This window comes from Patagioenas fasciata, chromosome 9 (genome assembly GCF_037038585.1).
Source record: "Patagioenas fasciata isolate bPatFas1 chromosome 9, bPatFas1.hap1, whole genome shotgun sequence".
NCBI classification, from domain to species: domain Eukaryota; kingdom Metazoa; phylum Chordata; class Aves; order Columbiformes; family Columbidae; genus Patagioenas; species Patagioenas fasciata.
This window is the reverse complement of record NC_092528.1, coordinates 29,642,505-29,669,563: the sequence shown is the minus strand read 5'-3', so window position 1 is coordinate 29,669,563 and position 27,059 is coordinate 29,642,505. Positions and strand designations below refer to the sequence as shown.

The following is a 27,059-nucleotide window of genomic DNA, read 5'->3' as shown; positions in this document are numbered from 1 at the left end:
ACTCACTTCTGCTCCTTTGATTATTTTTATTGGAATTGAAGAAGTGACCAGAGTTACCATCTGCACAATTACAACCTAAACATCAGAATAGGGTTCTGCTGCCAACAGCTTGAGAAGTAAACTCGCGGTCACAGCTTAAAGGGAAACATCTGAGTTGCTTCAGTTGATGACCTAATTCCACCATTCAGTACTCAGAGGTGAAAATTGTACCTGTAAGTAACTTTGACTTCTTACTTTTTGAAGTTGTAATAATCCAATCCATATTCCTGAAGTAATTCTTTATTTCTTGTTCATATCCCAAGCGTCCCAAACAACTCCCCTTTTCCCAACCATGTCATTACATTACCTCAAACTGCAGCTTTTGGGAAGAAAAGGCACTGGACACAGCTTCGGTGGTGCTCCTGCAGAGCTCCAAATGCTGCCGCCCAGTGGAAGCCGACACGTTTAACCCTTCCCGATCTCGCTAAACTAAGGCGATAGTGACAAGATCCGCTGGAAAATGGGTGAATTTTCCACTTAGAGAAATAAAAACCAACCACCACAGCTGTGTAAGAAAGTACAGGCTGCAGCTAGCGCACAACCAGCTCAAGGGAATTCTCTGTATTTATATACATATATATATATATCTCACATTGGAAGCGCCAGAAAGAGGCATTTACTAACAGTAAATTCAGACCTTGTTGTTTTGTTTGTTTTGGTTCTTTACCCGTAACAGTCACTACAAACATCTGTTCTCTTCTCAGACCTAACAAGAAAGGATTGCAACAATAAACCTATTTTCTACAGCACACTATTCACAAAGATATTTTAGCGTATATTTAGTAATAAGTGTAATTTTACTTATGGCATTGCAACTTGCCTAAAAAAAAAAAACAGTTTGAGTATTTTACTTTCTCTGAGGGTTCCTCACATTTCACATGGAAACAGCCGTAATTTATTTAGTGAATACATACTATGTAATTAGGTAAATTATTTTGTAAGATTCATACCAAAATAGGTACTTACCTCAAGCCTACAGAACATAGCACACAAGACACTGTCATTTGGCAGGTTAAAACCAAAAATATTGAGAAATGTCAATGTAACTTACTTCAAACGACCTTCCACACCTTTTGATGGAGAGGGGAGCGTGTATATAAAGACACAGCAAATACGACTGTTGCAAGTTTTAACGTTTATTTCCCCAAGACAGCCTAGCCTGCACTCTACTGGATAAATTTCACAAGCTAGTTTCCGCTGCTTCTAGTTTTAAACTTTAACCATGTTTCTGATGACAAGGAATGCTGCAAAAATACTCTAGTCCAACAAAGAGTTATGATCACAAAATAATCTTTATCCATTCTACAGTGTTTCAGAATTACCAGTTGATTTTTTTAAACACAAGGTAGATATAGATGCTAATGGTGGCTAATCTGGTATGTTTTATTATAGCAAACTGTTGTTCATGCAACACTTGTGCTCAAAGGGGAAGGCACAGCATTTCCTACAATGAGCCACCTTATAAAGAGTTCGGTTTGTACAAATCTGTAACGTTGCCTTGAATTTAGTGTGCAGAACCTCAAAACTGAGGCATTACTCCAATTATAAAAACACTTGCATCCTTTTTGTGCAAGTTTTAAAAATACAAAGTTTTCTCTCTAAAGTGGCTCAAAATAGATTGTTCATGGCTGCCTACATCTAAGATAAAAAGAGTCTAAAACAATTGGATTAGGCATATTAAAGGTGTTCAAACCATGACTTGATTTGTACATCTATTCACACCTCTTTTTCGGTCTTTATTCGGCAGTACATATGCACCAAATTTCATTTTTAGAAGTTTCCATATCATTTTCATAGAAAACAAAGTTTGAAAACAAGTAACATTGAAACACAGCACGGTATCCTACCACAACAGAAACATTTGGTTACAGGACTCAACAAAATCTAAAAATGAACTATGCTGTAGATTACCACATGCAAAAGGTCTTCATGTTATCTTTGAAAATGAAAAGGATGAGATTTTATTACCACATTTTACTGCTTTCTACTATTATGGCAACTTGTGTACTGCAACACAGTCTATCTGAAGGGAAATGTATGGGTTTTTTTTCATGCAAAAATCTACAAATTAGTTTTGATGATATGGAAAGCTTTTCATAACATCGAACATTCATCTGGTGCAAATGCACAGGGAAGCCTTCCTGAAATTCTGACTTTACAAACAACTAATAAGCCATACAGGAAAGAAAACAAAAGAAAAATAAGAGGGGGAAAAAAAATAAAAAGAAAATAAAAACCCAAAAAAAGTAACACAGGCTGCAGGAGTAAACCAGAGTCTGCTGCTAAACCGGTCTTTGTTTTTGTGTCCAGTGTAAGTTAACACTTAAGAACTCATTTTGATGATTTACTAGGTTTATTATCAGCCCCCTGAAGGCGAATCAAGCTTGCATGCGTTCACATACAGCATCACAACCATACTCTCGTACACACGCCACTCCAGGACGAGGAGCCTGCTTCGGGACTGAAGAGCCCCGGCGTTTGAAACACGAGCCTGGCTCCACAGCATCGCGTCCAGACACTCACTCAACGTTGTCCATTCACACGGTGCTTCATAGCAAGGCCTGGGCTCATTCTCCTTGGACTTATATGGGCATCCTATTCTCTTATGCTTACGAGGCTTGATGATGATAGTACTGCATTTCCCCCCAATTGCTCTAGTAAGTCATTGTTCCTTCTCAGGCACCGAAGATCTTTGACCTGTAGCCCTTTGTTTTTTTCTTTGAACAATCTAAATAAGCATTCAGTGTGAAGTTTTTCATTACATTTTGCCACTCATTCTCACTCGCACCCACTCGCCATCTTGACTTCATTTGGGCTTTTCTGTGATTCCAAATGAAATCTTCACATTTTCTTTCCCGATTTAATGCAGCAGCGGATCCCATGAGCCAAGATTGATGGATCAAACCTTTTTGTTTTTATTCAGTGCTGCATTGTACCTAACTTCCAAAATACCACTCTAAAACTGGAACCCTTCTGCTGGTACATTGGCAGATGAATTGAAACCAAATGTTCCGCCTTGGATTGCTTCTGGAACAAGGCTAGGATCTTCGTCAATCTGTAACGGAACAGGGACATCGTCAGTAGGAAAACAAAGACAAAAGCCTCACTAAAAAGGAGCTGGACAACCTTAAAAAGCATCTATCCCCCTAATCAACTTCTCATCAAGTCTTGCAATTCTCCTCCCCCAACTTAGTCAAAGCACTATAACAACAAAATAAAACAGGCCAAAATGTTTGAGCTTGCATTTAGTAAGCGGGCTACATAGCACCCAATAGTCTATCTTGTTCATGCAGTTTTCACTCCTGCAAAGTGTTTTGTCAGTCATGCAGCATCCTTATTGACACTTTATGAGCTCTTAAAGTTCTTAAGAGAACACCAATACCATTAAATCAAGTAAGGATTGAGCCAAAACTGCAGTTTCAATTTATATAGGTAGTGTACAGGTTACCAAATGGACACCAGATTAAATTCCAGGTCCTGCTGTATATGCAAAATGTGATCTGCTAAGTAAGACTTGCGTCTCATTGCTCCTATAAAAGTGAAACTCTAGCAGAAGATAAACTTCCACGCAGCTGGTAGGGCACAAATGCAACTGAGCTCTACCACTTTTGCAGTCATCTGGCTCCCCAAAGTTCTTCAACCAAGCAGAAAACCCTCTCACTTCGCGACAGACTGTGACTGCATTTCCTTTATATGCAAATAACTTCCATCGTTTGAAGTGCATACAAATCTAAAAATTTCCTTTGATTTATGGTACATTGCTAAAATGAAATTACTAAAATATTCAAAATAGTTTGTTTTCTAAGCAGCAGAATCTCGGATTTGGTACTCAACTCAGACGGGAGTTTATCAACTGTGAAATGTCAAAGCTTTAGGAGCTGACAGATAAGGGAACTATTCAAAGTCTAGTATTGTAATCCCTAGAGATGAGGCTTAAATTATGAGTCAGATCTTTAGATACTTCAGCATGGAGAATGGCAAGATACACAACAGGTTCAAATAAGGGCTCATTCTTCACTGCAAAACCAAACCAATGTCACAGAGCAGGCTTTAGAGCTTTTGCCTTCATCTTGAACCATATTGTAAGTATAAATAATTACAAAAGCAGATTGCAGAGCTATTACACACTTACATCATCTGAAGAGAAGAACTGGTCAATGATCTCATAAGCCAGTTTGTAGATGTCTTCATTTTCATGATTTTGTAGCTGTTCAATTTTCTCCAGGCCTAAAATAAAGACACAAGAAGTGTAATAAAGTTAAAATACTAAGTTCAGGCAAAACAACCACCCCCTCCTTAATTGCTCATCATACAAAGTAATGAAAAGCAAATCTAGGACTACAGTGACTATGAACAAAATGCTGTCAAACTCATTTGACAAGCTTCAAGTATAGGAGCTTAGAGATTTGAGGAAATAAATTAGCGATCAGGGAACACACACCATGACCAAAAAACCCAAAAGGTCCATTCCAGCAGTGACAGTTCTTTCCTCCTCTTCTTGCTATGAGTGGCTAAGCTAATTTGTGGAAATACAGTGAGAGCCAAGCACTAGGACATACTCCCTTTTCACAAAAACATCCTTTCAGCACCTGGTGTGCCATTTCAAACACACATACTGGCTGTGGCACATGTGCCATCAGTTGTAGCTTGATTATAAAACCAGTAGCTCCAGTACAGTGTTTGCTGACATGAGTGGAGCTACATATAAATCTTTTGGAAGCTCTGACACGTAGAACTTTAGGCACAAACACCTCTTTTCTCCCCCACCAGCCGTCACCTATCAATTACCTATCAATTAAGCTTTCTTCCTCCCTCAAGATTTTGTATTTTGAAACTATGCAACTCCATGTTAACGAAATCCCACAGTTTTTTACCTGTACCCAAATTAAATATCACTGTTCTTTCATCCTTGAAGAGTTTCGGTCAACTCAAATAGCAACCAATATATAGAAAGTCTGAAAGCCATTAGGAAATTAAAGCTATCATAATTCTGCAACTGTTGTAAAGTTCTTTAGTTCCACATTCATCTGAACATGACTTGTGCATGACAAAGGTAAGTATATCGTCCCTACATTAACGGAACCTGATTTGTCAAGTACACCAGACTGCTACAAAATTGGCACCTAATCATCCAGCTCATCCACATTTTATTTGATTATTAACTTAGTTAGGAAAAGCAAAATATATTGACCTGATAGGCATGAAAAGGTCACTTTCTAAAAACGTTTGTTTAAAACATCTGTGCCAACACACAAAGCCAATGCATATCCCCCTAGTAGGAAGCCAAACCATTAATTTCTAAAACAACAGCACCAAAATATTAACCATCATACCTCCACACTCTTCTATAAGATTGGCTATGGTTTCTGCTTCATCTTCAGCCATTTTTAATATATTACTTAGTCCATCCAGAACCACTTGCACAACTTGCGCATCTTTTACTGTCAGCAAATTGCAAAAGGGAGGAATTACATTTTGTTGAATTAAGTATGCCACCTAAGGGGGGAAAAGCAAACAGTGAAATCAGTTGTGTGACAGAGGCAAACAACGCACCACGAGCACACAGGCAAACAAGTCCAATCAAGTCAAACTACTCAAAGTCACCCAGTAGTATCCTGTGGCAGCCACTTTCAGAAATTGTTTCAGAGCTTTAAAAGTTAACATTTACGTATTATGTTACAAATATATTTCAAGCCTAGAACAGACAAGTAGTAGATACCGTGAATTTTTCAGGAATAGGCGAAGAGTTTCAACCTCATCTTTGAAGAATGACTCCAGCATCCCAACCCTGCCACAAATCTAATATTCTGAGTCTACAAGAAACTATATATTTCTACTCAATGGCTATTATTCTTGTAATTATATCAGATTCATCTATGGGGAGTGGGGGGGAAGATGTTGAATGACCAGGAATCTCAGAGCTGGAATGTAGCCATTCCCAGCTCCTAGGCCATCCTAACAGAGGAACTTCCATCCAAATCCCATTGATGCTCCTGATCTCAGGTCATTCCAGAAATGACAACTGAAGTTCACTCTCCAAACCCTTCTGGGAAAGGGAAGAGTTACTGAACAGGGGAGGAATCCAAGCATCCATCATCCTGGCACAGAAGTCTAAATCCATCAGCTGAGGCACCCTTCTCAAATGCACCTTTTCTCTTAAGGTTTGACTCACCTGGTCTTTTCTTCCGCTGATTGTTAAGTTGCTTATTGCCCAAGCAGCTTCCTTCTGAGTACCAAAGTCACCCTAGAAATAAAACCACAAATAGAATAATCATTCATGGTTTTATGTTATGTAGTATTCTAGTAAAAGCTTGTATTTTAGTCCATTCTGCAGGGTATCACACCAGTTTTCAGCAAGTAGGGAAAGTGACTCCCACCCCTTTGCTGTAACCGTGTTTTTAAAAGAGAAACTCGTTTCCAAAGTAAATAAAACCTGTAGCACTCCACTCTCTTGCATTCCTTATCAAAAGCTGTCATATACTACACTGAGAGATAAGCAGTAAGTGTCAATTTTGATAAACCACCGTATACAGTACAACTGTGCCTGCCTCTGACGTGACTCAATTTGAGTCTACTTACTAAATTCAAAGAGAAAGGTCTCCAACTGCTTTCTCGCCAATCAATAAATTGGCAGTCAACAGAACTATTTGTGAAGAGCTCTGTGTTACTTAGGGGAAAAGACAAGTATTTCTTCAGTCTCAACTCCAGCCCCTACACTGAGGCAAGATATTGGTGTCTTTGTCATGGCCAAAGACACCGTAAGGTTGGGATTCCTGGCTTCTTTCCACACTTGAGGAAAGGAAAATCAAGCAATGAATAAAGCAAAAAGTAGGAAATGTTTGAAAGATAGAAATGTTGTGCTCGTTTAAACACATGTTTTTAGCTACCCTTCTTTGTCACAAGCCAGATCCCTGGGAGCACAACGTGGTTTGGAAACTAATATTTTAAAAGACACTAATGCTCAACAACTGAAGGGAACACAGATATCCAGTGGCAGGGATCACTTCTTGGAATACTCCCAGACTAGGTAAGTGCAGCAGCGTGAACAGGTCAATAAATGCCACTGTTCAGCACTTACATGTGTTTCCAGATAATGTGGGGAAAAAGGATGAAGTCCTTAAGCTTTGGCAAAACGCTGACAACTAAGACAGCGCTGTTCCCATCCAGACCTCTTCATGCCATGTATTAAAGGATTCTATCCCCATCGTTCACCAAGTGAGAAAAAGAATTGAGATTTGGAAGGACTCAAGATCCCCTGATCTGCTTTGTTTCCCCAATAAATCTGGCATTTATCTCACAGCACAGAAGAAAATCAGTCATATTTTATCTTGCAACACAAGAAAAATGCTCAAGTGTATAGTTTACCCCCACCTCCCACATTTAAAGTCTGACATGAAACAAAACGCAAGGAATTCAATGTTGCTTTCTCCAATTAAGGAAACAAACTCTTAAATCCTTGTTATCTCACCTTATCTAGAAGATGTATTATCATTGGAACAAGGTTTGCATCTATTACTGCCTGAACTTGTTGCTGGTTTCCTGCAGTGATGTTAGATAGGAACCACACTGCCTCCTGCAAAATAAAAGGATGCGAAAAATCAGTAATTCACGTGGTCTTCTATATTGTAACTTATTTCCACTCCAGCAAGACTTTATACACACATTTTTAGATCTGCAATTTACACACTAGCCAATCTTCAATACAGTCAGGTATTGTATCAGTTTGATTGTACGTAGCTGAACTCCTAGTAGACAAGACAAAGCGGACAGTCTCACCTTAGGAGACTCCACAAGACTCTCTCATTATTACCAAGTCACAACCAAATGCTCCAAATCCACAGATTAAAAGGAAAAATTATTTGGAGACAAAAGAAGTCACAAATGAGCACTTGTAATTGATTCAACTACTGCGAGTGAACGCTGTAGCAGTTTTCAGGTGATGGTCGGATAAGCTCCAGCGTGCATTACAGCATCCTATTTTCCAGACATAAGAGCAGTAGAAGACATGTTCTTTACCTGCTTCGTAGTATTTCTCAGCCTAAGTCATCAACAAAATGCAACACCTATTACTTAAATGTTTGCTTTTTAAGAATACCATAAAATTACGTGACCCTTTATAACATTTTATCCCTAAGCGCAGGACTCCCTCCTTCCAGCGATAAACTGAGTCTCTCAGATCAGATCAAAGGATCACTTACATGAGTGACCCTCTCGAGATTTAGGATGCCCAGGCTTGTCTCGGTGGGCTTGCTTTGGGCTTTAATCATTGGCAATGTTGTAAAGTGGCACCTCAGAACTCAGCAACATGCCTCAGATGCACTCCGGAATCAGCACCGCATTCAGTGCCCCCGATTCAAGCCTTTTCTATACATGTGCCCACACACACCCCCCCCTTATGCCCCACCCCCAGTTAAGACTTAAATTCCATTTATCACACACACTCCATTCAGAGAGACATCCAATTATCTCTATTTCATCACTTCCAAGAGAGTCAGTTTAATCAAAGTGATATTTGACATATTAAGAGCTCTAACTTTTAAGTCAACAGCCAGAATTGCAAGATAAAGCTTTCACTTCATAAAAATTCAGTTAGAATCAGAAAATAACGTTCTTGTCAAGTTCAAGTTTGCTGCTCCTTAGAGCTTTTTCTACACGTTTGCTTCAAGAAAAGTTTCAGCACTCTGCCTGCTCTTGCCATAAACTGGTATAAGTATTCAACTCTTCAAATATCTATCACACTACATTACATGGGATCCCAAACAGCTAAGCCAAATATTAAGTAGTTATCAGCTGGCTGCAGTCTCTGCAGTCACTTACCTTATTAATTTTTTCTTTGGGATGTGTCAGAAGTGCTGGAAAATGTGAAAGAGCTTCACAATTCAGAACTACCTGTGTCTGTTCATCAGTACCAGTGACAATGTTTCCTACAGCTCTCAGCGCAGCAGTCTGCAACAAAACACTTTCTTTAAAGTGGTCTATTTAATCAACATTTTTCTAGTTGTGCACATAATTTCAAACAGTAAGTTAAAACAAGCAAAAGGTTTTATTCAAATGCTGTACCACACAGGAAAAAGTATTCTTTAAACTTCAACATGAATATGAAAAGAAACCAGTTATTTTCTCTAGTATTAAATTTTGAGCAACGCTTTCCTAAAATTATCCAAACTTACTTGAACTTTAACTTCTTGATGACTGAGAAGAGGAACCAAATGCGGGACTATTCCGGAGTCTATGACCATCTGGATCTGTTCATTGCCAGCATCCGTTAGATATGAGAGCGCCCAGACTGTATCTACCAATATCTAACAGGAAAAACATTTATTTGTAAATAGTACAGAAATATCCCAAGTCTCACCAAAAAACCAACATACATTAAAATGCAAACCAATTCTCATTGTGAAGCCAGGATTGATGCAATACAGCAAAACCCCACTTTGCTTTACAAACTTCACACATTCCACTCCACAGAAAAGAACAAGAGCTAAACTGCTAACTACAGCTTAAATTCTGAAGAGTATAATAAAAACAACTCAATTACATGTATTCTTTTCATGAAGTACTGGTGGACAATGTGAGATAGGAAAGACTCACCCCCCCAGGAGGAAGATGATGCCCTAGCAAATACTAAACTAGCGGCATTTGGCACTTTCCACCTGTTTATTACAAGTTTTTTTTTTCCTGACATTCTCCCACAAAATTTAAGAAAAGCTCTGAATTTTTTCCAACATCTGGTGCAGCAGCACTTAGGCTGAATTTCCTCTGTGTGTGTGCATCCACGCACTGAAAAGCCAATTTAAACAGCAGTAAATCTGAACATTTGAGTCAGCATCGTTTCAGCTGACAATCTTTAACTGATCCACAAATACAGTCATTTCAAGACATTCAAATAAGCTTAATTTCGCCTACTTGTATACAAGAAATTAAATGGTGCAATTAGTACACAAACTTCAGTTAATACATTTCAACATATCTAGGCAAAGCACTGTTGCCGTCAACTTAAGCAACTGAAATGCAACTTTACTAAGAATCAGAGAATTAAACAATTCTGACTTATGTTTAGGCAAAAAGCCAACCTATTTCACAATTTCAGTTAAGTCTCATTTATTTCACTATTAAAATAACCTAATGTTCGGATTTAACACCTCAGAAGTTACTCTAATGCCAACATTTTACATGTACGCAGACCCTAATTTTTCCTTTCACTTACACAGATTTTTATTACAGTCTCAAACTTAAGCGCTAATCAAAAAATCCTGTATTTATCTGTAAAGCAATGTTCACAGAACTACAACAGAAACTGCATTTTAAGTGTAGGGCAAGTACAGGCAAATAAGCACTTGCAAAGAAAGGAAAACAACAGGCAAAAATCATAACTGACACTGAGAGAAAACAGAGGTGGGTTTGGTGGTTGTTTGTTTTCAAGAAAAAAATTAATTATGACAAGCTCTATACTTGAGCTTAAAAACTCTATCAAAACACAAAACTGGCTTCAATTGGTGTTACTTACATTTACATCTGTGTGGTGAATTAAAACACAGAGCGCTGGAAGGATCTAAGGAGGAAAAGAGGCATCTGACAGTTAATTTTTAAGGCAGACAGATACTCGACTTCAGTTACTGATCAGTGAGTAACTCAGTCACCTCCTGAATGGTTTCCATTGGCGGAGGAGGATCTTTGTGACGGCACAAGTTGACCATGACCCAAGTAACGTTTCTTAAGAAAGTTATGGGAATAGATGGGCTGATGAAGGACAGCAGTGGTTTCACTACTCCAAGACTAATAACGTAATCTCTACACTGGGGTCCATCACCTGTTAGAGACATCAAAAAAATACAATGGTCATCCCATGGCGTTCATAAAAAGCCTGGTTTCTGCACACTTAAAACCTCAGTTACTTAAAATGCATATAAAGAACACGGGCCTTGGAAAAATGCATATATATATATATTTATATAGGGATATCTACATAGATACATCTATCATAAAGATGCATCGACACAAAACAGAGAAAACAGGAACAAGTTACAAACAGGTAATTGTTCATCTAACAGCTGCCTTTTGCCTCATGGTTGAACACGTCCGAGTTCTAACACACAAAATCCTGCCTCATTTAATCATTCGATACCAAAAGGAACTTTTTAGTGACAGGAGTAAAACGCACCTATGATATTTCCTAAAGCCCACACAGCTTGCTCACAAACATTTTGATGAGGTGAATGCAGCAGTCTCAGAAAAAGTGGCACAGCATCTGAAAGACACAAAACCCCAAAGCAATTGTTAAGAAATATATCTTTGAAAATACAAAACAGTTCACATAATTAGCTCTTAAATAAAATTTCAGCACTGCATGAGGTATTTTCACCCCTCAGTCTCTTCTTCTCCAAGCTAAAGAGCCCCAGCTCCCTCAGCCTTTCCTCACACGGGAGATGCTCCACTCCCTTCAGCATGTTGGTGGCTGCGCTGGACTCTCTCCAGCAGTTCCCTGTCCTTCTGGAACTGAGGGGCCACAACTGGACACAATATTTCAGGTGTGGTCTCCCCAGGGCAGAGTAGAGGGGCAGGAGAACCTCTCTGACCTACTGACCACCCCCTTCTAACCCACCCCAGGTACCATTGGCCTTCCTGGCCACAAGGGCCCAGTGCTGGCTCATTCCAAGTAGTTCTAAAAGAAGTCAATATATGACAGCTATGGTGGGGGAAGACACTAAAGATTAAGCATAATTCTGTCTCTTCATTGTTGGAAGCCCAGCATGTTCAGTGGTAGCAGCAGCATGCACTACAATACAACACTGATTCCAACCATTGCAGCTACTGGTATCTCATGTAACATAACTTCTGTGGGTTATTCCTATTGAATTTTAGCCAAAAAACTTGGTTTACTATGTGTTTGATTCTTCAATATGTCTCAAGAATCTCTGCTGTTTCATTCACTCGACTCAAAAAGCCTGCAGACACTCCTACTGACGTCTGCTTTACCAACAGAAGTACTGCAACTAAGGATGCGTTCCGGAGTACAGAAATCTGCTTTGCTTGGCAACCGAGATTCCAAGTCCGACAACAATTCCTTTCCATGCTTCAGATTCCTCAAAATACGAAGGACAGCATTTTTTGCTTCAACTGGATTTTGGAAGGGTCAGATGTCAGGCACTCTGGACTTGGTCCACATCTTTTCCTCCCTCTTCACAATAAGACAGGAATTCCTTCCATGGGAGGTTTTTTTTTAGTTTGTTTGTTTTGTGGGTGTTGTTTTTTTTTCAATTGGTTTTGTTTCAAGTTTTTTCTTGTCTTTTTTTTTCTTGTTTTTGTTTTTTTAAGTTTGAAAACTGGAAACCAGCAGATATCAACTCTGCTAAAATAGTGTGAGTTTCCAGAAGAGATTACTCACCATTAGGAAACTCAACTGAATTTAAAATCTGATAAAATGAAGAACAAAAGCAGGTGGGTGCTTCAACTGGTGCTGCTTGCCAGAAGAGGTAGAACACCTGGCAGCAGACTTCCTGGACAGGTCCTTCAGTGACAGGCCTGTGATTGACAACCCAATTTCAACCATCCTGGCTATCACAGGAAAGGACCAACCCTAACACGTGGATTGGTGAACATGCTTGAGATAGAGGAGCAGGAGTGTGGATGCTCTTTACAGTCTCATTCACATGATCTTATTTTTGTGGAAGCAACACCACATGCGTGATGAATAATCAAATACTGTTGGACTTACTGGATTGAACTACAGCCTGTGTTTGTTCAGAGGTTCCAGAGGCAATGTTTGTCAAAGCCCACGCAGCTTCAAACTGTAAAGAAGGACTGTAAAGAAAAAAGGAAGATTGTAACGTGAGTTTTCAAATCAGACACTATAGGCATATTAGCTAAACACTGAGAATTCTTGTAACAATTAAACATTTGGAGTTTTAGAAGTACTCACTTGTCATCTCTTTCAAGACAGTGCACTAAAATAGGTAATATTCCTGATTTTATTAGATCGTCAATTGGTGGATTGCGATCACTGGAGAGCAGCTTTCTGTTTAGGAAAACGAGAAAAGACAGGGTGAGAAGTCTACTCTTGACATTTATTACCAGTCAGTAAAATAAAGATCACTGGAGTTATTCAGTTCCACCCTCCTGCAGCTTCTTCCTCCTCCACCCAACAAGGGTGATAAACAGATCTCAGCTGCTTTGACAGGAAAAGTAGAAATTTGTTTCTTCTTTACTAAAGATATAATGTCAGAGAGCAATGATTCACAAAGTACTAGTGCAAAGAACTGAAAGGTACAGATTTCTTTGAATTATTAATCCCTTTAGCTTCACCTTTCTTCAGTGAAGGAATTAAAAACAAAAGAAGCTTCTTGGAGGGGACAACCTGGGCTGCCGCATCAAACTGTACTAGCAGTGAGAAGAGAGATTATACAGAGTCATCTCTTCATATATCAGCCTATTCACAACACATGAAAAGCTGGAGCTGCAAAACAGGATACTTCAGAAAACTAAGCAATGGGGAGGATCTGAACACAGATTATCTGAAGGCTCTTGTAATAATCAGATGTGCATTTTCAACTGCTAAGTAAGTAAAGGAGATTGCTTTTAGACGTGAAAACAATTTACATCTACGAGCTTATAAAAAAATAAGGAACCAAAGTGTACAACCAGAATCTTAATACTGGTTTTTGTCCAGTGACAGAACAATCATAGTGCAGTCTATTCACAAACCATCTGCTCAACAGGTAGAGAACTGTACTACAAGAATCAAATAAAACTTCAGGTTTTGGGGGTTTTGAGGTTTTCTTTGCTTTGGGTTTGCTTTTTCTTAAGCACTTCCAATCGGTTTTCTGTTGCTCATATTCTAGTTGTATATTTTGAAGGTTAGACTTGGGCAAGATTTTTCCTTCCAGCTTCAGACCAAAGGATGGTACAGATTCAATCAAGACTGAAGAGCAGTTGCTTTCACCTCTAAAATATACTTTAATACTTTTCCAGCAGTGTAAACTGCACTGCTTTAATTCCAAATTGATTTTCAATTTTTAAAAATAGTTACAATGGTAAGAAATCCACATGGAGATGGCCATTTCATTTTAAGTCAAGCTTCATCTGGTGTATTTTAGGCCAATATGGTTTAGATCAGCTATAGTAAAGCGTGTGCTACATGATGCTACCCTGAGTTGATTAAACTTTTTAATGAAGGCAAGATGCCCAACGAAAATCGGCACAGAAACTCTTTCTGCCATCAGTTTTAAACACATTAACTCCCAAAAGTCAAAGTGACTTCCAGCTCCCCTGATTTCTCTTTCATCTGGAATTCTTCCCTTGCACTTGAAACAAAACCCTCCACCACAGAGGGAAAACAAAGTTGCAGCTTTCTGCTACAACACCACCCAACAGCTCATGAAACAGCAGTTAAAATACTCCACTTACGCAAGTGAAGTTCCTAAGACTACATTAGGATGATTTCTCAAGTACATACAACTACACGAAATTCCTCTCAAAGCCAAAAGTGGTTTTAGTGGCCTAATCCCTGACAAAACTAGAAAAAGGATTATGGCAGTTCTTTCCGTATTTAAAGATAAAGACTTCATAGTCCTGCTAATTATCCTTTACTCTACTTGTGACAAGCATAACGTATCGCACTAAAATAAATCTCAGTATTCATTTATACATACTAAAAATCCTGACTGCTTCAATGACATAGGTATCTTGATTTTTTGGTAAACTTCTATCTATCAAGCTTTCTTTTTTAAAAATCAGTAAATGACATCATACTTCTAGTTAAGCTAGAACACATTTTCTGACTTAAGAGCACAATAAAATAAGAATTTAAGCAGTGTATTTGAGAAAAGTGTGTTCTTACCTTGCAGCCTGCACAGCACTTAACTGTATACCCTGGTTGTCACTTGAAGCATTCTAAAATAAAAGAGAATTTAGATGTTTCACATATTTGTCACCATGACGTGAAGAATGGTCAAACAATTAATTTTATTTTTACCTGTACTATTGCCTCCAAGGAAGTGTTTTGCTAGAAAACAGAGACAAATGCAATTAGAAGTGCTAAATGCCTTTTTAAGTATGTAAAAAGTTGACACGCTTGAAAGTTAATGTCATTCTTACCACTCTAAAGTCACCATCTATATCAGAATCTTCACAGATGTCTTCGTGAGGAACATTTCTCCTCTTTAGAAGATGCTCATCTCTTTTGTTCTTAAAGAGAAACTTTGATTTAGGTAGTGTGGGGGATGTCAAGAAGGGATTAGAAACTTCTGTTTCAAACACACACCAAAGACATGCTTTCACTGATACTGTTAACATTTCCAACATTCTAGAAGTTGGAAAGGGTTGCACATTATGAAAATCACTTCTTCCTAGAAAAATCCTCCAGCCAACTTTATCCACAGCAGTAACAGCTTCTGCTGGAAGCTTCCTGTGCACACATCCATCAACACTGACACTACGACCTATTTCTCATTGTTTATAACAAGACAAGGTCATTTCCAAAGGTTGGTTTCCTGCTCATCCCTGAAGTAAAATCATTCAGGTTATGATTACTTTCCTCAAGAGCTATTTTTCCGACAATTCTAAATAGTGTTATGTTCACACATACACTCTTCCACTCTTACTCATGTGTTGAATAATGGTTTGGTAAAGAAAACAGCTTTCTGTCTACAGATTAGCAGGAACATCTGATTTTCAAAGGAAAACACCAACTTTTTCCAAGCTTTTAAAATTAAAAACTTAGCTGCAGAAGCAAGAATTATTCCCTTCAATAGATTACAAACAAAATTCTGTTTTTCAGGACAAAAACTATGGAACTTCTAGTACCAGGTACAGTAACTTTAAAACTTCTTTCTAAACCAAAGTAACTTCACAGAATTAGTAAAGAGTCTATGAAGAGTGTTCTTGGTGGACTATAGAAAGAACACGCAACAGTATTTTCTTTTCTAAGCCTTTAACAAAAACTCCTAAATTTTACTGAAATACCAACCCAGCCAAATCCCCTTTGATAAGAATCATGTTCACCTTTCTCAACTCCACAACGACTTCATTTCTTTGTCTTCTCATAGTCTGAAAAGAGACAAGACCAATGTGAATTATAGTCTGGATCTAGACCAAGTAATTTAAACTTGCACAACTATTTTCAAGTTCATGCACTTTAAACAGTACCTGTGCACACTGGATTTAATTTTCATTTTAAAAGTAGAAATCCAACAGGAAACAGGTAAGTGTATTATTTCTATCTGTATTATTTCAGTAAAACAGTGTCTCCTAGGTCTTTAAAGGTCCCTTTCAACCCCAACCATTCCATCATCCATGTTGAAGAAAAATGGGTATATGGAACCAGGGAATAAACAAGTGCCTTTTAAGAAAGGGCAACATCAAAAATAATCAGTCTACAGCGATTTTCTTCTATATTTTGAACTTTACAGTGAAAGAGAGCAAAGTTAAGAACAACTGCATTTTTATTGTGACTTAACCATCCGCAAGCTCGGAGAACACTTGAAATTCCAGCACATAAGGGACCATGTTAACACACAACACAAGGAAAGGAACGGCTGAGAGAGCTGCTGAACAGCAATAACCAGCAGCTCTGAAGATAAGGATTAAAAGCTTGACTTTCAGAAGCATAATTATTATACAAAGGAATGTGGACTTCATCAGAATCAAATTTCCAGCTCTGAACAAGACTTTACCTTCTCAAAGGAAGGAGTTAAGATGGAAAAGGGCAGGAAAAGAGGCGAGTGGAAAACAAGGGATGGTTCCTTTGGAGGTAGAACTTTCATCGCTTGAGGACCAAAACTGTAGTTCATCATGGGAAAAACAGGCAGAGGAGGGAAAAACCCAACACACCCACACAACTATAGCTTCCCACTGTATAAAAAGTCAAATATACAAGTGTATTTAATGCAGCTGCAGCACCTGGAACAACTAAATAAGAGCCATAATAAGCAAGTACAAACTGTCCCACACTAAAAAGCACCAAAGTGAGTTTCCAGGAAATGTGTGCATCTTTAAAGAACGGTAATTCAATTGGTCTATCAAAATTAGAATTAATAGCTGAGTCCAATACATAGCTTTTTCAGTTTTAAACCTGTAAGTAGTCATGTCTGCTACATGTCAACAGTATGCAGATAAACTTTATTTCAGTGCTATACACCTACTCTCCACAGCTAGATAAGCTTTTGAAGAATTCTGAGACATATTTGAAATGAGAGTGAGAATCTCTAAGGTGTAATCTCTAAAGAGAAGAAAAATACATACTTATCTAGTAATAAATTTTAATTAACACTTTTCTGGCCCAATAGGTATTATCTGAATTAATAGCTGTCTTACAAATACACTTTCAGTATTCTGTAGTGGATTCAAGTCAAAGTTTCTATATTGACAACATGCAGAAAAGTTTCTCCAGCAGCTATCATCCTACAGATGTATTTGTTAAACACCCAATTACAGACCACTGGCATCATCACCTGGCACCTCGTGCTTCAGCTTTCCAAAATTTGCATCGCAGCAATGCTGGGGAGCCGAGTCCCCTGCCTGCACAACGCAGGCTGGCTTTACATGCCTTCAGCCTAGGAAAGCTCAGCCTAGGATTCACCCAGGAGGACACACATCCCACCCGAATGATGAGTGGTAACTGAAGAACAGAGCAGAAGGCAAGAAGCACTCAACAGTCATTACTCTGTGCTCCAAGTGCTGTTGTCTTCCTGGAGAAGCTGATCAATCCACTATTTAGGGGCTTTGGAATGATGCTGCAGCTTTACAACTGACAGATCTACTGACTCTTGCCCTCAGTCTGTAATGTAGCATTCGGTGTAGTTGCTCCACAGTCCACTAACCTGGCATATTCAAGAAGAAAATAACACAAGGAAAATATCTGATAGTAAGATTGCAGAATTTTACCAAGTCCCTGATGATCTCACAACACTGTCAATCAACACCTCACTACTCCACAAGTGTTACCGCAACCTAAGAAAATAAGCATACCCATAGAAAAGCTCTAGTGCAAGAAAGATGCTTCTTGCCAGACTTCAATGATGACATTACTGGTCCCAGAAAAGCTGTTGCAAACCAAAAGCACAACTCAATGTTTATTTTCAAGGAGAAGAAAAACGAATTTCTAGAACACCAACTACAACAGGACATTAAGTTGTAACAGATATTTAAAAGTAATATTTACTAGTGATCCCAAAAGGAGATGTATTCCAACTCAGGTGGTAACATAACTTCAGGACAATCATATTTGCGTGCATGACAGAAATACGGGGAGAGATGAGCATGACCCAAAGAAAAGCCTCAGACACATCATTTCAAAGTTTCTTGACTTGAAAAATCATATATGCATTTGACCAGGTTCAAAAAATCCTAAAACTCCATCAACACTCTGCTGGAACAAGAACAACTTTCTCTCTCCAGACACAAGCTGACAGGTCCTTGGTTTTAATTTCTGCCTGTTTCTGAAGAGGACGCGCAAACCTTGGACTCACAAAAGCCTCCATGTGAAATACAATCAACGAATTAAGTCACTCTTAAGAACAATTTACAAAAATAGTGTTCCACTAAAATAATTTTCTGTGTAAACAGTAGCTGGTTGACCAAATATTTATTCTTGGCCAATCTGCCACTGCTCTTCCTCCTAGGAAGAGAAAAAGCACAACAAGTAAGAACTGAAGTTAGCTCTGTCACGGAATTTCACAGCACCATTACTCCGGCCTAGAAATGGAACAGATAGTTTGGAGAAACTAAAATGACAAGCAGAATCAAGATTAACTTGTGTTTTCTTTTGGAAAACAGCTTAAAGGGCAGAAAACTGGGTACAATGGCTCCTTGGCAAAATGGCATGGTAAAGCTAGATTCTCCCTTCTGTTCTGCAGAAGATGTGACTTGATTGTTAGACTTCTCTGCATCAGTTCTCGGCTTGCACTAACACAACTGAGTAGGCAACCAATCTCAACTTGAAAGTTTCTAGAAACAGAATTCAGAACGGTCCTTGCAAAGTGTTCCAATTTCAAAACACACATCAGGATGAATTCATGTGGCTCTTTCAGTCATTGCAACCTGTTCGTTTGCTACATCGAAAAATCAAATGATCTGATCTATTTCTGTCAGTCTATGATTGCTACCCTCCATCCTTATATTTAGCTTAAGTTTTACCGTATGGGTTATTTTCTGACCATTAGTCATTCCTGAGCCCTTCAGCTTATCATTAAAATCTTGTGTTAGCTGATGCCAGCAGGATCCTGAGAAAATCTAGTGTTTTTCACACCACCAGCTACAGAAGAAATGCTCTACTCTCCACATTCAGGAGCAGCTCAGATCTATGAGCCCTTTATAAGTACAAGAGCATACAACTGGAGCTCGCGCTCAGCTAAAGTATCCTGAGCCCTCCCCCACCTCTCAATCACTGCTTCTCAAACTCAGACCCCATCATGCACACAGCCCATCTTTGCTGTTTTGCAGGGTGGTGGGGTTTTTTTATTTGTTTTGTTGTTGTTTTCTATTGTAAAATATTTCACTCAAGTAGCTCTGTTTAAGCATCTACTACAGGAAGGTCTGACAGCACGTAAATCATGGTAGAACTTAACCAATTCCTCTCATTTCCAAAGGCACATTGTTTCTGTTGTGGAACTGCAAAGGCAATGGTTACTTTAAAGCAGAGCTGCTTGCCCATCCTTCCTTCCTTCCTAGAAAAGTCACTATGCTAGTGATTCAAAATACAAACAAAAAAATGGGGTGTGGGGGAGCGTGTGCAAGAAGAAACAGACTGTTTATCTCCAAAACCTTTTGTGACCTGTATGCCACTTTTTTTTTCCTTTTTAAACACTCGTTACTGTGGCCCTGTGCACAAACTGCTTACTCACTCCATAAGCTACTGGGAGAGCACCCAGTCTGCAGAGCCCAGTTGGAGGAGACTGGTCTGTAACCCAGAACATCCAGTGCAGCAACCACAGTGATGACTAACAAACTTTCTCTTACTCTTCACAGGTATAAAACGCACTAACTACAACACAAGGAAAAAACCCCTCGGACACATGTAATTTCATATTTGGATTTGGTAAAGATCCATACTCTTGACATTCACTTTAATCAAGTGATTTAAGTCCACCTCTAGCCATTATTTCCTTCTTATACTAATTCTGGCTCATTTGCAGACTGGAGCAATGAAGTCTGCTCTCAAGATCACTGATAAAAGTGCCGTGGGATTGCAAAGCCAACACAATCTCCACAAGATACCACCAGAAAACACATCTCAGCAACTGTTCCCCCTTCAGAATTGTAATGGGACTCTCGATTACAAATAAATACAAATCAATATGACATAGTACATGCTGTCATTCTAGTTTTTCCTAGAGAAGCTGTGCATGCCAAATAAAATGCCTTATGCAAACAAATATCTTCAGTATGACTTTTAAATGACAAAATGGATGAGCTTCACCACAGAACTACAAGTCAGCTTAAAGGAACCTATTTTTAACTAACTCAGTGAGTAAAATTCCTGTTCTCCTTCAGTTCCTCCATATTTCAACCACAAGCAAACTATTCTGTGTGGGATACAGAAAAGGTTAAAAAGCTTCTACCTACCTGTGATAGCCACTATATCTCATAATATTACCCTTTCTTCAATCCCCTGAAGCTTCCTTGGTGTTCTCGGATATATTGTCAGTGTTACAAGTCTAGTGAATGCTCCCGGCAGCTCTGAAAAATCTTGACATTGTTGATCTTAAAACATCTAGATACAACCGCTGCTCCAAAATTAGTTTTGAAGTACCCTGCATTACAATATTATCACCATTTCACATCATGTGTTTCAATCGCAGAGCACAAATATCTATTTGACACTTCTCCTGTGCTGGTACTACGAAAGCAATTGTTAATCTCTCACCCAACCGCACAGGCAAGTCAAGGAAGAAAAGGCCAGTAGAAATTCATCAATTTCTTCCAGTATTTCCAGAGAAATCATATGCATGAAATATTTTTTATTTCATTTCAGCAAACATAAATGTCAGTTAAATTCGAATGCTGCAGCAGGCAACAATCACCAACAGAAAATGAGATGCTGAATCGCCTGGTAAAACAAAATGAAGCAAAGAAAAAAAAGCTGCTCCAACCCCCAAATCTTCTTTTCAAACCTTCCCAGAAGCATGGCTATGCTCAAGACCCCTAACATGCAGCAGGACTAAACAGCAATTAACTCAAGAACTGCTCATTAAACTATGTTTATTGCAGAGACAACAAACAATTTGTACTCATCCTGGGTTCTGTATAGTATTTGTATCTAGTATTTGATTCCAAGGTCTATGCTACTACCATAAAAAAAAAGTTGGAAATAAAATTGAGTATCATCACAGTCATACTCACAAATTGAAAAAAAGTAAAAAAAAAAAACCCAGCTCACCCTTTCTTATTCAAGGAAAGAAAAGCCCAAGTAAAACCTGTTCCTCATTGAAGAGACAAGATGAAAGTTACCTTGACTAGCTTTCAAGTCCAGATAAGCACTTGTTTAAGTAAGGTTTTGGATGTTAAAAATAAAACAAACCTGTGACCACTTCTGCAGTGCTGCAACAATACCATACTGTTTTTTTCCCCCACAGTTCTTAACAATTCTTAAATCTTGGAAGACCTTAACAGAACACTGCACATACTAGACTAGAAACCATAAACACTACATACAGATACTGCCTTAGTATTAGCTATGAATTATTGCTCTCATGCCACAAACTCTTCCAGTATTAAAAAGTTTATTACACTCAGTATTTCTTTGAGCAGCACTATAAATAAGAAAAATAGACGGGGAAATATTTTATATTTCTAGTCACAATGAATCCCGCTGTTCCCAGAGTCACCACCAATCTGTCATCTGGAAACACATGGCAGCGATCATTTACAACACAACATGTCCTTGCATGCATGTTTACCCAATACTTGAGCATATGAAGGAATTTTGCTAAACATCTTATGTAAAACAGGTGGTTTGTTTTGCTTTTTCTTCCCTTTTTCAAGGCCAGAATTTGTATTTTCAGAAGCACACTGATAAGGACTGGAAAAATCAAAGTCTAACTTTAACTCATTAAGCATCCAAAAAGCTAAACATACACTTAGCACAAAATGCAGGAAAGTCCCTGTCTTTTCTAATATATACAATAATCTTCTGTGAAGGTGTGAGACCTGGAATGTAAGTACAATGTGACAGCAACCGCTAGCAATATAACCGTCAATGGACTGATGTGAATAACATGGAATCATATAGATAGCATTTTTTTTAAAGTTTGTAATTAGCTAAACAGCAAACCTTCATAGCCTCTAGAGATATCTATTAATTTGGGACTCACCAAAACTAAATTATTATTTGTCTGCTGACAGTGAATATGTGTAAACTGTCATGGAAAAGAAAAAAGATCATAGTTCTGGAAAATAAACTGATGGCTAAACGCACAATTTCAGCAGAGATAAAAAGAGGGAGGAGTGAAGGAGATAAAGATCAAATGCTGACTTCCTATGTGCAGTAAACAGACATCCTTCTGCTAAAAAGTGGCACCCAAACACAGGTGTGATAAATTTACTGAATACTGTTGCTACCACAGGATACTTGGCTATAAGTGACATTACCAACACCTCTCATACTCATGAAAAATGTGATGTGTAAGCAGTTAATCAGCAAGAATGATAGGCATAAGCCTGAGCTATTGTATGAAAAACAGCCATCCACAGTAGTTATTTTAGGTACCAAGCATATGGTCCAGGATTTGTTGGATAGATGTCAGTATCTAAAATTTAACAGGGGCTAGCGGTGTTTTTTTCCACTATGTGGAAGGCCATGAGAGTGCATCAGCAAACTCAAAGAGTACTGAAGAGATCACCTGCTTCCTGAAAAACACGTGTTCTTTTTACTCCCATGTGTTCATGCTGAATGTTCCCTACTTTAGCTGACTTACCTTCAAACTCAGTAGGTGAGCACCAAAGGAGAGAAAACGCAGATGAATTCCAATCTGTATTTTCCCCTTAATTTCATTCTTACTGTGACAGCATAGACTTTACTGTGCACCTTCCTAAAGATGCCTTTCTTGTACAGTTGCCTATTCAATGATAACTTATACAAAACCAAACTAACATTTAAGGCAAGTAGTTACTAACAAAGCTAACAACCCTATTAGAAAACAATCACTGCAGTAATTATTCCCACTTCCAACACTTCTGGCATCACCAAAATTTGTACATAACCAAATAATAAACTGTTTTATCAATATACTTGGACAAGTTAAAAATTGAGGCGTTATTGACTTCTGCTTTACCCAAATGGGAAACTTAGATGTTTTAATGAGTGACAGCAACATAAATGCATATTCTACTTTTGAAAAAGAAATACTGCACAGTTGCTTTCATACAAAAAAACCCTCCAAAAACCAGAATATTATGCTAGTCATAGGAGCACATACTGAGGCTAGCGAAAAACAGAAATGAGAAGCCAAAGCCCTACACTGACAACGTTGCAATGCGCAGGTTTCCCCAGTCAGCACTCCGGGCCAAGTGGTTATGCATGAGGACTGATACCTCTTTTTCAATCTGAATATTTTCTAAGGGAACCCTAAATTAATTATCTCTTTTGCTGTGTTGAGGAAGCACCTCTACTCAAATAACCTATGCAGCAATCCAGCTACCAGAAAGTTTAGGGGCTCTGTGCTACAAGCCACAACTGTTTCTACATTCAGCTAACTGAAGAGTAAAATAGTAACATAGGCCCTGCTAGAAAAAAAAAAAAAAAGGTGCTTTGTTTTAATAATAATCTTTACTATAAAAGTGTAGGGAGTACTTAATATATTTATACACTTGAGCATCTTTAGGAGACACACAGCAGAACACCCAACTGGGGCCTAATCCCTGAGTCAGGCTTTTAGGGGCCACTCAGCGCAAACAGCAATTATTCAATACCCTCAAAAAATTAAGCTGGAGCCACAGGATAACACGACTGCTGCCATAGCCGGCCCAATACCGAGGCAACACCTCTACCGAGCCGGTGGCCGGACCAAACTACGCGAAACGCGGGGCCGGTGCCTGCGGAGGAGCCGCCCCCGGCCGCTCCTGTCACCCGGCGGCGGCGGGGCCGGCGGGAGCCCCCGGGGCGGCGCTGCGGGGCCGGGCGGGCCGGCGGGGCGGCCGTTGCCCCCTCAGCCGCACCGCTCCCGCCTCCGCGCGGCGCCCAACGGCCCGGCCGCGCCCGGCCCCACAGCGCGGCCTTCCCTTCCCCTTCTCCCTCGCCTTCCTTCCTCCCTTCCGTCGCCGGGCGGCGGGGAGCGGCGCTCCCGCCTCTCAGCGGGCCCGGGCAGCGCAGGCCGCGGCCCCGCCGCGGGCCCCTCGCCGGCGGATTAGGAACGACGCCACACGGCGGCCGCGGCGCCCTCCCGCCGCCATGGCCGGCCGGCCCCTCCCGCGCGGCGCCGCCGCGGTTACCTCCAGGTCGCGGCCTTTGTTCTTGAAGTTCTTCAGCCGCTGGTTGTCCAGTTTCTCGTTGTCGGCCATGGCGGGAGGAGCGGGGGGGAAGGTGGGAAGGAGCGCGGCTCCTCCGCCTCCTCCCGTGCCCCTGCCCGAGCCCGCCGGGGTCCCCCCCTTCCCGGCGCCGCTGCGGCCGCCGAGCCCGCTCACGCTTCAACGCCCGCTGGGCCGCGGCCCGTGTCGCTGAGAAGCTGAGGCGCTGCCGCCGCGTCCCCGGCCTGCTCGGGGTGGCGCTGCCGCTGCCCCCGGCTGCCGGCGGCCGAACGTGCCGGGAGCGAGGAGCGGCGGGAGCGGGGGAGGGGAGGGGAAACAGGGGCAGCCTCGCTCTGGGCCGGCCGGCCGCGCCCGCCGATTGGCTGCGGAGCCCGAGCTCGGCGGCCAATAGGAGAGAGGGGGTAGAGGGAGGGAGCTGCGCGGGGGACGTGACGCGCGCGGGCCGGGCCCTTCGAGGTGTTTCGGGCCGTTCCCCTCAGCCGCCGCCGCCGCCATTTTGGGTGGCGGTTCGTTCCGGGCCGGGGGAGGAGCGGCCGGGCCGTTCCCGCCCTCCGATGGTCCCTCAGCCTAAAGTCGGCAGTGGGTTATGCTTCACCGCGTTCGACTTCGTATTCGCTCCCCTCAGAGGACATCGCTTCTCCCCACGCCACTTTAATGCCAGTTTAAAATAAATACCTTTTTTTTTTTTTTTTAAGTAAAACTGTTCTAATTGCGGCCCGGCCACCTGAGGGGAGAGGGGAAGAGCCACATCCCGGCACCAGCGGTGTCATACCTGTGAAGTTTTTTTCAAGCAAAGACTGAGCGAAATGAGCCAGTGCAGCTGTCACATTTGGCACGGTCCAGATTTTAATCCAAACCACTTTTCCTTACCAGACTTCAACCCTAAACACAGCTGGTTTTGGAAAGAGAAGGAAGTAGGGCACGGGATACAGCAGCAGGTATTTGGCAGCCTTTTTAAGGACATGGGTAAGCTCAAGAATTAACATGGTTTGTGCGCAGATGTGTCTGCAGGATTCTGCCGTGTTGGGCAATGTGCTCATTTAAGCTGCACAGCAACTGCAGAGCAAGTCCACAAAATTCAGTGGGAATATTTCTGATAGGGATGATCAGCATGGGGAGCAAAATTCTCTTTCAGTAACATCACATTTAATGGATCTTTCTAGTTTTGTACTGGGGCTCATTTGGCTCCAAAATAGGTTGCTGTCATCTTTCAAACTCCACTATCTCAGCATTTTTTTACAGGCTTATGTCTTACCAGTTTGATAGTGACAGTCAGGTTTCGTGGCAGTGAATTTTGGCCAGTAATAACTGTTGTAACTCCAGTGATGCAGGTGGATGCTGTTTCCAAACTAATTATAGCTTTCACCAGCTTTTCACTTTTAAGGACAGTCATCAGTAATACCTACATTGTAAACTCCCTTCTGGGGCTCAAAGCTTCCTACTGAGTTCTTTATTACAAGTAACATTACCTGCGTGTTACACAAAGCGTGGTGAAAGTCATTCCTGAATTGGCATTGAACACATCAGCAAAGGGAGTGATGCCATGGAAATTCCATCGATGTGTTTCGTTTGAACATAGACCGAGACATTTTGTTTACACCAAATACTGTGTCTATCGGAATATGTGCCTGTCTTAATTCAGGTATATCCTAACTTCAAAAGATTACTTATTGGGAACTCACATCTGATGAACTATTGCCTTTTGACAGTGACTCTTCAGATAGACAAACCTGCCACTTCTAGCGCTTTTCTAGGGATTAGATTACAGAAAGCTTCTGGAAAGGTAGAGAGATCATCAATTTTCCAGGAAAAAAAGTAGTTTCCTTACAAAATATCCAGTGTTTATTCTTCTCAAAGCTTCCTTGGTAGTGTCTGGGATATTTGGGACACAACTTTAACTTGTGAGGAAAATATGCTCAGAGTAGTACCTGTGCCTTCCAGTCTTCTAGAATATTAGAAAAAAAAGCTGCTACCCAAAGTGTTTAAGCTAACATGGTTCATTTTTATTGAAATGAGGTAAAAAGTATTGAAAGAAACAGATAGATATACTTGCAGGGCAGAGAGGGTGGTACATTTTTTTTCCTGCTTTTATAGCTGGATCCAGAAAATAGGACCACTGCTTATAACTAGAACCACTTAGTGGAGTGTACGCTGTCCTGTTTGTACTCACTCTTAATTATTGGAAAATTAAGTCAGGGGTTGCGGAGATTCCTCTCTGTTAAGTCCTGTGTGTCGACAGAGCTTGGGTCTCATCAGCAGTGTTACGATTTTGCATTATATTTATTGAGAAAAGTGCAAAGTCATGATGGGAGATGCAGTCTATCAAGTGCATAAACTAAATCACTCAGAGATTTATGAATATCAGAAAGAAGAATTTGATTTAGTTCTTTGTGAAAATTATGATCTTTCAGACTATGGGCTACTGTGTGTTTTATCTCCAGGAGGTTTCTCAGAGGACGAGGGTCCATTCTAGATAGAAGGATTTCTCGCCACGGCTAAAAGTGGCAGAAATCTGAGTCACAACAGCTACATCTGTTGTGTAAGTGTAGTAGCAAAGTCAC

General features: G+C 40.3%; 1 protein-coding gene and 1 non-coding gene across 2 annotated transcripts; both read right to left on the bottom strand.

Moving 5' to 3' along the window:
* Nucleotides 1-1,159: 1,159 nt before the first annotated feature.
* On the bottom strand, nt 1,160-24,798 carry KPNA4 (karyopherin subunit alpha 4). Its single transcript, XM_065844388.2, has 17 exons — nt 24,463-24,798; nt 16,039-16,083; nt 15,133-15,222; nt 15,011-15,040; nt 14,876-14,928; nt 12,959-13,054; nt 12,755-12,840; nt 11,201-11,287; nt 10,680-10,849; nt 10,547-10,591; nt 9,210-9,341; nt 8,857-8,985; nt 7,508-7,612; nt 6,212-6,283; nt 5,373-5,535; nt 4,172-4,266; nt 1,160-3,094 (listed from the first exon to the last, which is right to left on the bottom strand). The coding sequence occupies exons 1-17, from the start codon at nt 24,529-24,531 to the stop codon at nt 2,996-2,998; spliced, it is 1,566 nt and encodes a 521-aa protein (XP_065700460.1). The 5' UTR covers nt 24,532-24,798; the 3' UTR covers nt 1,160-2,995.
* LOC136105526 (small Cajal body-specific RNA 7) lies at nt 8,212-8,524 on the bottom strand. Its single transcript, XR_010651973.1, has one exon. It is a non-coding gene; the product is annotated as a small Cajal body-specific RNA 7 (non-coding RNA).
* Nucleotides 24,799-27,059: the final 2,261 nt, after the last annotated feature.